Source organism: Rana temporaria, chromosome 4, assembly GCF_905171775.1.
Source record: "Rana temporaria chromosome 4, aRanTem1.1, whole genome shotgun sequence".
Classification (NCBI taxonomy): domain Eukaryota; kingdom Metazoa; phylum Chordata; class Amphibia; order Anura; family Ranidae; genus Rana; species Rana temporaria.
In genome coordinates this window covers 451,921,807-451,935,127 of record NC_053492.1, presented here as the reverse complement: position 1 = coordinate 451,935,127, position 13,321 = coordinate 451,921,807, and the positions used below count along the sequence as shown (strand labels likewise).

Here is a 13,321-nt window from a genome sequence, read left to right as displayed (position 1 = left end):
CTATGTTGGTTATTGAGCCGTGAGCTAAAACTAGCTATAGAATCCCAGACCTGAAGGGACAGGGTTAACAAAAATAACAGATGCTGCATATAATCTCTAGTGTAATAAACATGTTAATTTACAAATAGATTGCAGGGTTCTGAAAGGGACGGTGCACATAAGGCTTTTCTGCTGCCCCAAACTCTTGTCCTTCCTCTGGGATCTCGTATACGTGCTTGCTAATGCCCATTACCAGGCGGGAGAGCGTGTTCATGTGACATCAACATTATGGGGGTACCCCAACTTAGAAGGGAGCTGAACACCCCAGTGTCTCTGTTTTATAACCTGACGCTATCATACAGGTGTCTCCCAGGCCCACAATACATACACCTGCAGAGCACCACAGAGCAGTGTCCCATTTCATCAGTGCAGCTTGACTCTGCCATCTATCTCCCAGTGACAGAAGGGGGTCCCGCTAGGCACCAGCGCGAACCCCATGCGTACAGATAATTAACTATTGTCTCTTCGGTACCATAAAGCTTGGTCCCTAGGGTCTCTGCCATATGGATCCAGTCCCAGTTCCTGGGGCATCGACTACATACGTGGGAGACTATGAAACGATCCCGTCACTATACATGAGACCCATCACCCCTGCCGGTACCGCTCTCCCGTTGTCTGGCTGTCATTTCATCCTTCTCTTGTACTTGTTGCCCTTAGAAATAACATGTCACCACTTCACCCGGTGTGTGTGCATAACAGGCTCTGTTCTCCCATTTGCCATTATCACCATGCACCCCTTTAAGTAACTTCAGACCAGATTAGGACAAAGTTTCAAAAGCTTTACTGGAAACATTCAGCATTAGGCTGCATTCACACCTAGGCGTTTTGTCGCCTGAAGCGCGACGCTCAAAGACGCTAGAGGGGAAAAATAACATTATTCTCTATGGAGATGGTTCACATCTCCACGCCGAACACCGAAACGCCGAACGCCTGTAGCTCAAACAAGTTCCGGACCCTTTTTTGTTGCGCGTATCGGGCGGTTTGGACGTATTTGAGCGTTTCCATTTCCCATAGAAAGTAATAGAAACGCTCGATTCTAGAGACTATCGCGACAACGAGCGTTTGCTACGGGCGTTTTGTCGCTTTAATCAATAGAACTTTTTCACCCAGGCAGAAGATTAAAAAAATCTACCAACATAGCAACAAGTGATGAAAAGATGATCATTTTTCCTATTGGCTAAAATAAAAAACGTCGAAGTAAAAAAACGTCGGACAACGCTGTATGCAAACGCGCAAATAAGCATGAATACGCACGACAAAACGCCGAAAAAAACGCTGAAAAAACGACCGAACGACCGACGCTCAGGTGTGAATGCAGCCTAACAGTTCCAAGACTAAGTGCACAGACTTTTCCCTAAACAAATCCCAAACTCAGGATTGTGGCTGCCCCAGCCTACCTGCACAGGCAAGAGTCCATATACAGCAGAGCCCACAGTGGAAGATCTCCAGAACTGTTTTTCTTAAGGGAGGACTGCAGGTCCCAGCAATCAGTGAATATCTGCTTTAAACTATTAGAACATAAGATTACTTGCCTAAGAGTTTCTGCTTCTGGTCTGGCTGAAAATACAGCATCAGTAGCAGCCCCTGTGTATATGAGATCATGTGACTCCGTTCTCTGTCTCTCTCTTCACTTCCTCCTTCCAAAGTTTCTGACCTAGACACATAGAGACACTAATGTGATGTACATAAATAATCTCTGTGAATATTAAGCAGCAGAGCCTCTTACATACAGTATAGGGCAGCACATCCTGACAGTTGGTTGTGAGATTATGTATTACCAGGGCTTTTTTTCTCAGAGAATAGGTGCAGGAACTCCTCCCTTCCAAGTCACCCTTGATTTCACCCCCTACCCACCTCCGAACACCGTTCCTTGGTTCCACCCCTTACCCACCTCCCAGTACTACCCCTTTTAGAGAATGCAGAAACAAGTATAATTTTGTGACGCTAAGTATTTTGTATAGAATTTGTTAATGATAACAAGAAAGGCAGTAAAATAGATCTAGCAACAATGTACACCCCAGCGACAATAGATCCACCCCAGCAACAATGGACTCCCAACAGCCAGCATCAATCGACCTTCCAGCAACCAGCAGATCCCTCCCAGCAATGATTGACCCCCTGCAACATAAGACCCACCTCCAGCAACAATAGACCCCCCACCAGCAACAATAGACTCCCCTGCAAAAATATATCCCCTCCTCCAGCAACAATAGTTTCCCCAGTAGCCAGCATCAATAGACCCTCCAGCAGCCAGCAACAAAGACCCCTCCCTCAACAGTACATCCCTCTTAGCAATGACTGACCCCCCCCCCCCAGCAACAATAGATTCCCCACGGGCAACAGAAGAACTCCCCAGCAACAATAGACCCCCTTCCTTTGCAAAATAGATCCCCTCCAGCAACAATAGACCCCCCAGAAGCCAGCATCAATAGACTCCCCAGCACACCCCAGAACCTCTTTCCATTACATACATTCAGTTCGGAAGGTGCCGGAACTGCGTTCCCCCGCGTTCCTGCTGAAAAAAAGCCCTGTGTTCTCATGCATTATTTTATGTGTGTACAACAATTAAGCAATCGACCCACGTTTGCATATGCAAATCAATTATGTAACAGGGCGATCAACTAGCTTTGACAGCGGTAATCTGTAGGCTGCCTTGTGTAAATAGTTCTAACTACAAATAAATTATATAATGCCAATGTGGGTGCGGCTTTCTTAGAACATTGGTGTCACTGACTTGCATTGGTTCTCCAATTGTCCAAAACTCTTCTTCTGGTGCAGGTTTGAACTAAGGCTTACAGATCTTGTCTCTTTACAGGACACGGAACAACTGACTTCCCCGAATTTTTGACTATAATGGAAAGTGTATTGGAAAACACAGAAGAGGAAATCAGAGAAGAATTCCGTAAACTTGACAAGGTAATGTCTTATCTGAGCTAGAAGCTGACATGTAAATTCTGTACAGTGCTTATGAAGTGGTAGAGTAACTTTGCATACCTCCATAAGTGAGCAATTCAATCTAATTGGTGCAGGCAAGGTTTGTTTCAGCTTGTAAATGAGTCCTTAGGAGCAAATGTCATCAGGTTAGAACAGGGGTCTCCAAACTTTTCAAACCAAGGGCCAGTTTATTGTCCTTCAGAGTTTAGGAGGGCCGGATTGTGGCCTGCAGGGCAGAAAATGTCCTGAGCCCAGCATCAGTTAGAATAAATATGGCCTCAAGGTTGGTGGTCAGTAGGAGGAATAGTAGTGCCCCTTATTAGTAAGAGGAATAGTATCCCATCATTGGTATCAGTGGAAGAAATAGTGCCCCCTTGTTGGTGTCAGTGGGAGGAATAGTGCCCCAAGGGCCGGATAAAGGCTAGCAAAGGGCCACATCTGGCCCTCGGGCCGCAGTTTGGAGACCCCTGGGTTAGAAGAATGCCTAGACATTGACTAACGCTTTGCACAATGAACATGTGCCTCCATGTCAGACCACATTCCCTGTGTTACTGCAATGCTGTGAGGTAGGGATGAGCCGAACACCCCCCCCCCCCCCCTGTCCGGTTCGCACCAGAACCTTCGAACGGACCGAACGTTCGCACGAACATTTAGAACCCCATTGACGTCAATGGGACTCGAACGTTCGAATTTTAAAAGTGCTCATTTTAAAGCCCAATATGCAAGTACTGCACAAGTGCAGTACTGGTACACACAAAGTAACTTTAGGTGCAAACTACAGAGCACACGGGCAATACACCACGTGAGAATACCGCAGCTGGCGCAATTTTTTACGTCGTTTACGTTAGGTTTTTTTCGGCGTATAGTTACCCCTGCTATATGAGGCGTAGCTAATGTTAAGTATGGCCGTCGTTCCCGTGGCGAGTTTTAAAATTTTACGTTGTTTGCGTAAGTCGTTCGCGAATAGGGCTGTACGTCATTTACGTACACGTCAAATCCAATACGTCCTTGCGGCGTACTTTAGAGCAATGCACACTGGGATATTTTACGGACGGCGCAAATAAAACACGCCCCCAACATCCCCATTTGAATTAGGTGGGCTTACGCCGCCACACATACATTACGCCGCCGTAACTAAGGGCGCAAGCTCTTTCTGAATACAGAACTTGCGCTCAAAGTTACAGCGGCGTAACGTATCGGAGATACGTTACGCCGGCAGATAGATACACAAATCTATCTGAATCCGGCCCTGTAACTTCAACTAAACTGACTAGCCTGCCTGCTCTATCTATCTATCTAGAAAAAAAGACACTGTCTCTCTCTCTCTCTCTAGGACTGATCTATTCACTAACACCGCCGCAACACACTACACAAGGCCGCCCTGCAGGCAGCCTTTTATAGTGTGGGGCGTGTACTAAAGCCCTGTGTATACCGCTCCTCCACCGCTCCTGCCCATTGAAATCAATGGGCACCGCGGCAATACTGCCGGCAAAGTGCCACTGCAGTGCCACTTTGCGGGTGGTTTTAACCCTTTTTCGGCTGCTAGCGGGGGTTAAAAGCGATCCGCTAGCGGACGAAAATGTCTGCAAACATGCCGTTAAAGCGTCGCTAAAAATAGCCCCACTTTACCGCTGCTGCCGCCCACGCCCCAGTGTGAAAGGGGCCTAAGAAATTGTAAAACACTGGGAGGTATTTATCATATTGGAACAATTAGTCACAAGCCTAGCTCCCAACTGTCCCTGATTTAGGGGGACCGTCCCTGATTCGGAACTAAGTCCCTTTTTCCTCCTCATTTGTCCCTTATGTTGGTCTGATCTATATAGTTGTATATAAAATGCACTTTTTATCTTTCAAAAAGTGTTTCCCAGCACTAAACCTTTCATGTTATTTCTAAATTGCTGCATTTGTAAATTTAAATAGCCAGTATAAAGGAATAGTAGTGGTTAAAAAATGCACTTGTGGGTTTAACTAATCATATTTTTTGTATAATTCTCCTTTAAGGGGGCGTGTCAGGGGTGTGTGCTATGACTACATTATTTTGCTAATAGGTGTCCCTCGTTCCCATCTCAAAAAGTTAGTAGGTATGTTCACCAGTCCGTTTTGGGTCTCCTCCAGCAAAGTTTGACAGGTTTACAGACCCGTGTGGCTGTATTCCTGGACAGCCAAGTATGACCAAATCCTCAAAAGAGATACGACGGAGTAACTGCTGTTACTCCGTCGTATCCCTGGTCCTAACTATGGAACTGATCCACAGAATCAGTTTCCCATAGTTAGGACGAAGATCCGACATGTGTAATTGAATTACACTGTCGGATCTTAGGATGCAGTACCGCAACCGCCGCTGGGGGCATTTCGCGTCGAAATGCCGCCTCGGGTATGCAAATTAGCACTTACGGAGATCCACAAAGCTTTTAAGCTTCGTTTTTTCTTCGTAAGTTTTATTTTGCAAACGCAAAATTAGGGCTGCTTTTACAAGGTGTAAACTGTTTACACCTTGTAAAAACAGACCTTTCTTGCTAGCGACGCGATTTTTTTTAAATTTAAAAAAAAAAATTTGGCGCCGTATCTTTTTTTTTACCAGACACAATTTTATTGTCCCGTCGCAATCCACAAAGCCCGACGTAACGTAATTTCGCGCTATGCACCTCGGGAAAATGACGTCACAAGCATGCGCAGTACGGCCGGCGCGGGAGCGCGCCTCATTTAAATGGGAATCGCCCCCTGGAGAAGAGGAACGCCTTGCGCCGGCCGGATTTAAGTTACACCGCTCAAAATTTCTAGGTAAGTGCTTTGTGGATCGGGCACTTAGTTAGAGATTTTGCGGCGGTGTAACTTAAATGGAAAAAGTTACGTTGCGCCGGGTTTTTGAGGATTAGGCCCTTAATTTCTGAAAATAAGGAAGATATACACTCTACACATGTAGAGCTAAGTGGTCAAGGTCAGGTTTTATTTAGTCAGTCTACTTTAGAGAAGCCGAGCAGCCATGTAAGAAGGGACTCATGCGGATAGCAGAGGAACGAGGCAGCAGACAGAAATGACACGTAGTGCTCTGGATCGAGATAAATACACACTAGAGAGATATACTTTGTTCGTATTTCATGTCTGAGGGTTACAACCACATGTTTTGTTACATTGGGTATGTAACAATACACGAACAAAGGCTTCCTTCAGTGAAAATCTTGTTGGAACAATCAGTAGATCAGGAATATTGACAGCCAAACTGTGCTATACTTAAAGAGCTTTTCTATTGGTCCTGTAAAGTGATGGGTGGCCTCATTGATAAAAGGAACATTGGGAAGTGGAAATGGTCAAGGTCCAATCTTGCAGGGAAATACTTATGCTGGATATGTTAATGTTGTGGGACACATGGTTCTTTAGGGGAATCTCCCATTTAATGAACTTCAGTTTGTCACATGACCGTAACCACTTGTGGAACGGTCGCCCACAATGTATTAGGAACGGGCAAAGTTGCCTGTTTCCGGCGCCCCTTCCACGACTCCCGCTGTGGTTGTACACAGCAGGAGTCTGACAGCAGGTCCCGGACAATAATTTATGGGATAAGATACAAAGCAGGGATAAGATACAAAGCAGGGATAAAATGTGATGGACGTGCTAAAATGAAAATGTTATTTTCTGTTTTGATTAAAATCACTGAAATGTTGTTCTTTCCTATATTCCTTATACTGTTTATTTGTTTTTATACACATTATGCATATGTATGTATGGGAATTATCAATACTGCTTATTTTCCTTGAGGATTTTATAAGTATTGGACTTTTATCAAGAGCAGATGCTGTCATCCTCCATTTTCCCCTCATGTTACAAATGTGTTCAACCACCCCTCCCTTCTAAATTCCTCAATTGTAACAGGAAAGCCTCCCTCTCCCCCTCCTTCTCACTCGGACCTCTTGGAAAGGAGCTGAATGGACTTTTTTACACTGGATGTGTGTGCAGCCTTCCCAGGAATGGATTTGTGGGAGGAAACCATCCCTATATGAACTGACCAATGAGGGCTTCATGCCAAGGACAAACCACACAGGGGGGGTGGATGAATGGGAGTAAAATGTATGATGTGAACCAATCAAATGCATGTATTTGTGATTCTATGCTTTTAATAAAAAGAACTGGGTAAGCCCAGTCACGCTCTCTCTGTTGGGACTGAGCTGGAAAGGTGAGGATGTGAAATCGCTCTCTGGTTTGCATGCTCTCACTTTATAATTTGGACAAGCGGTAGGATGGGTTTTACCCTGAGAAATTGTGTCAGGAAATTAATTAATCTATTACAAAAATACAAAGAGATCTTTAGTAAAAAATCAGCACACATTACACATTGTTAGGCACACATTTAACCCCTTGATTACCCAGGATGTTAACCCCTTCCCAGTCAGTGTCATTAAGACATATAGCATGGTTTCTCGACCAGGGTTTGTCCAGAGGTTGCTAGGTGTCCCTTGAGCAATAACCAATTGCCTCTCAGATAAGTTCCCCCTGACACCACTGCTCTTTTTAGCTATCTGTAAGTGGGGAATTTTTTCCAATGACCACAAGTGTGGGCAGCATTCTTCCCACTGACCATCACACTAATATATCATAAGTTGAAGACATAGTCATTTTTATCAGAGGTTCCTTGAGCCCAGAAAGTTATTTCAAGGTTTCCTCTGTGTTGAAAAGATTGAGAAAGGCTGGTATAGAGTACAGTGATACCTCGGTTCACGAACTTAATTCGTGAACTGACTCTGGTCGCGAACCGAGGCACATTTTCCCATAGGGTTCAATGTAAATCCAGTTAATCCGTGCTGACCTATTTTTGGGGGTTTTTGAAGCACAAAAATATGAAACCAATTACAATACACATTAGTACAGTATAGTAATGTATAAAGAGAGGACACTAACCTTGCTTGAGATGACTTCTGGCATGGAGGAAGGCAGGTGGGAGGCAGTTATTGTTTGGAGGGAGAGTCCCCCTCCATAAGGACATCAGGGGGATCTCCTTCAGTGAACTGTACAATACAGCAAGGACAGTACAGTACTGTAGTACAGTACAGTACTGTATGTGCTAAAAAGCACACCAAAAATCAAAAAATCACTCAAAATGTTTGCAGAGTACTCACAGTACTTCTTTCTGTGTGTCTTCTTCTCTCCACGGTCTTCCTACAGAAAGTCACAACCATGTGACAGCCTGGAAATAGCATTAAAATGGCCGCGGCTCCTGTTTGTGAACCGAGGCGGAGTTCGTGAACCGGAGCATATTTTTATGAACTTTCCTGTTCGTGAACCGAGTTGTTCGTGAACAGAAGCGTTCGTGAACCGAGGTATCACTGTATCAGCAATAATCACTGTATTAGTGTCACTGGTGATGTCAGTGGCAGTTAGTCAGTTCCCATTCCCACCATCGCTGTTCCATTATATGTCGCTAATCGCTGTCTTTATGAAGGAACACATTTGCCCACAACAGCCTTTCTTCAGCCAATGTACAGAGAATCTACTAAAGTCATGACATACAAACTGCTTCCCATGGATGTATTGATACACAAGGCAGACTTCTATGTAACTCACTTTGTAAAGTCCTCTACAATCTTTAACTGTCTTCTGTTTCTAGGATGGTGACGGCTACTTTGGTGCTGATGAGCTTCATCTTGTTATGGAAACCCTTGGTGTTAAAGCAACAGATGAAGAGGCTGATAACATGATGAGGGAAGCAGATATTGATGAAGATGGTAAAGAAAATTCCGAAGGTAGGTTGTTTTTTGATTAGTCTTTGTACTCTTTGAACCCAAGTGCGTTTTTTATTTTGGAAGTTGGGACACAAACAAACTGAAATCAAACTCCAGCTCACACTTTTTAACCACTTCCATACCAGGCACTTACGCACCTTCCTGCCCAAGCCAATTTTCAGCTTTCAGCACTGTCGCAATTTGAATGACAATTGCGCGGTCATGCTATACTGTACCCAAATTAAATTTTTATAATTTTGTTCCCACAAATAGAGCTTTCTTTTGGTGGTATTTGATCACCTGTGCGATTTTTTTTTGCGCAACAACTAAAAAAAGACCGACATTTTTGAAAAATAAATATTTTTTATTTTTTTCTGTTAATTTTTTTGTAAATAAGTACGTTTTCTTCTTCAATTACGGGCACTGATGGGCATCGATGAGGTGGCACTGATGGGCACCGATGAGGTGGCACTGATGGGCACCGATATGGTGGCACTGATGGGCACCGATAGGAGGCACTGATGGGCACTGATAGGTGGCGCTGGTATGCTGCACTGATGGGCATTCATAGGCAACACTGATGGGCACTCATAGGCGGCACTGATGGGCACTCATAGGTGGCACTGGGCACTCTTTGGCGGCACTGATGGGCACTTATGGGTGGCACTGATGGGTACTTATGGGTGGCACAGATGGGCACTGATAGGTGGGCACTGGGCATAGATGGGCACTAAGATATTATTACTATTACTATTGCTGGGCATCATTTGAGCCAGTGCCCATGTTGCCAGTCAGTGCCCATTTGTGTGCACTGATTGGCATCGATTGTGTTATTTTATTTCCTTTATTATTATTATTAGTGGAGTTTTTTTTGTTTTGTTTTTTGCTCTTTTGAGCACCGGGGGGCACTCCCTGGAGGTCCAGTGTTGGCATCTGAGGGGGGCTGCGCTGATAAACAATCAGCGCGAACCCCCCCCTGTCAGGAGAGCCGCCGATCATCTCTCCTCTACTCGCGTCTGTCAGACGCGAGTGAGGAAGAGCCGATCAACGGCTCTTCCTGTTTACATCGTTATCAGCTGTGATTAGACATGGCTGATCACATGGTAAAGAGCCTCTGCCAGAGGCTCTTTACCGAGATCGGAGATGCAGGGTGTCAGACTGACCCACGGGCACACGCCAGCATGAAATCCTACAGGACGTCAATAGACGTCCAGTCAGGATTTCACAACCACTTCCCATACGTCAATTGTATATTGACCGGGCGGGAAGTGGTAAGCAGCTATAGTAACATGGGATAAAGGTTTTACACGAATAAATAATAGCTGATCATTGTAAGTGCCAGTGTTAAATGATTTATCTCAACACTCTTAACCGTTACATCTGCAGGATTAAATGGTCTGGTGCAAAACTTACTTGAAACATAGATAGAAGAACAAAAACCTGAAAACGAAGGCACAATATCTAAAACATGGTAAGCTGCAATACAATGCTTGACTTTGGGTTTTAGACTGCTTTGCTGCAAATGATATTTTACATCAGTTGGTGAGAAGAGCTTAGACTTGTTGCTGTAATGGTGAGGATGATTTGCTCCACATTGGCTGCAGCTAGAAGACGATTTTAGTTGCTGTGATTCAGCCCACATTCACATCGGCCTGTTTAATAGACATGTGCATTCGTTTTCGTCCGAATGCATTTTCGTCCAAATTTTCGGGTATTTTCATTATCGTTTTAACAAACGAAAACAAACGCGCAAAATTCGAAACCCGAAAGATACGTCTTAAAAAAATGCTTTATTTACATTTTCATTGCTACAACATTTCGATATAGATAGGAGATTCGACATGACGGTGACAATAATGCCGCGTACACGCGATCGGTTCGTCTGATGAAAACGGTCTGATGGACCGTTTTCATCAGACGAACCGATCGTGTGTGGGCCCCATCGGTTTTTTATCCATCGGTAAAAAAACTAGGAACTCGTTTTAAAATTATCTGATGGTTAAAAAACCGATAGAAAAAAACGATCGTCTGTGGGGAAATCCATCGGTTAAAAATCAACCCATGCTCAGAATCAAGTCGACGCATGCTCGGAAGCATTGAACTTAATTTTTCTCAGCACGTCGTTGTGTTTTACGTCACTGCGTTCTGACACGATCGTTTTTTTAACTGATGGTGTGTAGGCAAGACTGATGAAAGTCAGCTTCATCGGATTTCTGATGAAAAAATCCATCAGACCATTTTCATCGGATGAACCGATCGTGTGTACAGGGCATAACAATCTGTGTCTATCGAACCTGCGGTCGAATTTGCCTAACCTGTAGTCCAAGGGAGGGGGTGAGCACGACAATCCACACCAGGGAGAAAGCCTTGCATTACTGTGTGGAGTTACAGACAGAAGAAGAACAGGAAGTGAGGATTTCTCAGAAGAAATAAGGACATTTAAAAGCAAAATGGAAGGATGAGGTAAGTGAAGGAGGACTGTACTAAGGTAAAGGAAGCTATTTAGGGAAAAAAATTGTACCTTTACAACCCCTTTAAGGTTATTACCAGGTCTAGCTGTATATGTATGTACAGTGGGGATCGAAAGTTTGGGCACCCCAGGTAAAAATTTGTATTAATGTGCATAACGAAGCCAAGGAAAGATGGAAAAATCTCCAAAAGGCATCAAATTACAAATTAGACATTCTTATAATATGTCAAAAAAAGTTAGATTTTATTTCAATCATTTACACTTTCAAAATGACAGAAAACAAAAAAATGGCGTCTGCAAAAGTTTGGGCACCCTGCAGAGTTAATATCTTGTACTGCCCCCTTTGGCAAGTATCACAGCTTGTAAATGCTTTTTGTAGCCAGCCAAGAGTCTTTCAATTCTTGTTTGAGGTATCTTTGCCCATTCTTCCTTACAAAAGTCTTCCAGTTCTTTGAGATTTCTGGGCTGTCTGTCACACACTGCTCTTTTAAGGTCTATCCATAGATTTTCAATTATGTTGAGGTCAGGAGATTGTGAAGGCCATGGCAAAACCTTCAGTTTACGCCTCTTGATGTAATCCCCCATGGATTTTGAGGTGTGTTTAGGATCATTATCCATTTGTAGAAGCCATCCTCTCTTTAACTTCAGCTTTTTCACAAATGGCATCAAGTTACCATCCAAAATTTGCTGAAATTTTATTGAATCCATTTTTCCTTCTACTCGTGAAATGTTCCCTGTGCCACTGGCTGCAATACAACCCCAAAGCATGATTGATCCACCCCCATGCTTAACAGTTGGACAGAGGTTCTTTTCATTAAATTCTGTGCCCTTTCTTCTCCAAACGTACCTTTGCTCATTCCGGCCAAAAAGTTCTATTTTAACCTCATCGGTCCACATAACTTGTTTCCAAAATGCATCAGGCTTGTCTATATGTTCATTTGCAAAGTTCAAACGCTGATTTTTGTGGTGAGGACGTAGAAGAGGTTTTCTTCTGATGACTCTTCCATGAAGACCATATTTGTACAAGTATCTCTTTATAGTGGAATAGTGTACCACAACTCCAGTGTCTGCCAGATCTTTCTGGAGGGATCGTGCAGTCAAACGTGGGTTTTGAATTGCTTTTCTCACAATCCTGCGAGCTGTTCTGTCTGATATTTTTCTTGGTCTTCCAGATCTTGCTTTAACTTCCACTGTTCCTGATGACTGCCATTTCTTAATTACATTCCGAACAGAGGATATTGACATCTGAAAACGCTTTGCTATCTTCTTATAGCCTTCTCCAGCTTTGTGAGCGTCAACTATTTTCAGTTTCAGTTTTCTAGACAACTGCTTAGAAGAACCCATGGTGCTGATTGTTGGGGCAAGGTCAGGTGAGTCTGGGCACTTAAAACCTTTGAGATTGACATCACCTGATCTTCCCAGACGATGATTGAGAACAATCCATGACACTGACAGGTCTCAGCTTTGCAAAGGGGGTAGTGCATGCTATAAATTCTGCAGGGTGCCCAAACTTTTGCAGATGCCATTTTTTTGTTTTCTGTAATTTTGAAAGTGTAAATGATGGAAATACAATCTAACTTTTTTTGACATATTATAAGAATGTCTAATCTGTAATTTGATGCCTTTTGGAGATTTTTCCATCTTTCCTTGGCTTCGTTATGCACATTAATACAAATTTTTACCTGGGGTGCCCAAACCTTCGATCCCCACTGTAAGTCACATTAGCAACCTAAGACAGGTCTTAGCTGGCCAGCTACAGAAATTGCTCTTTAATATTTGCTGGTCAATGAATTAATTTGAATAGCTGCTGAGTTGGCACATTGACAGACTACTGTTTGTTTTTCTTGCAGAGTTTTAACAAATGATGACGGCAAAGTGGAGACTGTAAAGAATGTGTTAAATTTCTTGTATTTATCTGTAAAATGTTCCCCCTTACTGTCCGATTGCATGTATAGTGATATTAGAATTAAAAACAAATTTCCCATACTGTCACTGTACAACTTACTCTTTCTGGTTTGGGGGGGTGGGGGGGCGCTTATGAGAAATGACCCTCCTTGAACAGGATACTACACTAGACCTGTAGGTAAAAAGGAGAGCCAGAACCTTCGCTGAGTGGAAGAGTGGGTTTGATTATAAAGTTGGCAGCGCCTCCACCTAGGACTTC

The 13,321-nt window shown here is 43.6% G+C and overlaps 1 protein-coding gene across 1 annotated transcript; it reads left to right on the top strand.

Annotated features, from left to right (window-relative positions):
* Nucleotides 1–2,582: 2,582 nt before the first annotated feature.
* Nucleotides 2,583–13,084, top strand: LOC120935469 (calmodulin-like). Its single transcript, XM_040347523.1, has 4 exons — nt 2,583–2,955; nt 8,573–8,708; nt 10,074–10,158; nt 13,008–13,084. The coding sequence occupies exons 1-3, from the start codon at nt 2,893–2,895 to the stop codon at nt 10,109–10,111; spliced, it is 237 nt and encodes a 78-aa protein (XP_040203457.1). The 5' UTR covers nt 2,583–2,892; the 3' UTR covers nt 10,112–10,158; nt 13,008–13,084.
* Nucleotides 13,085–13,321: the final 237 nt, after the last annotated feature.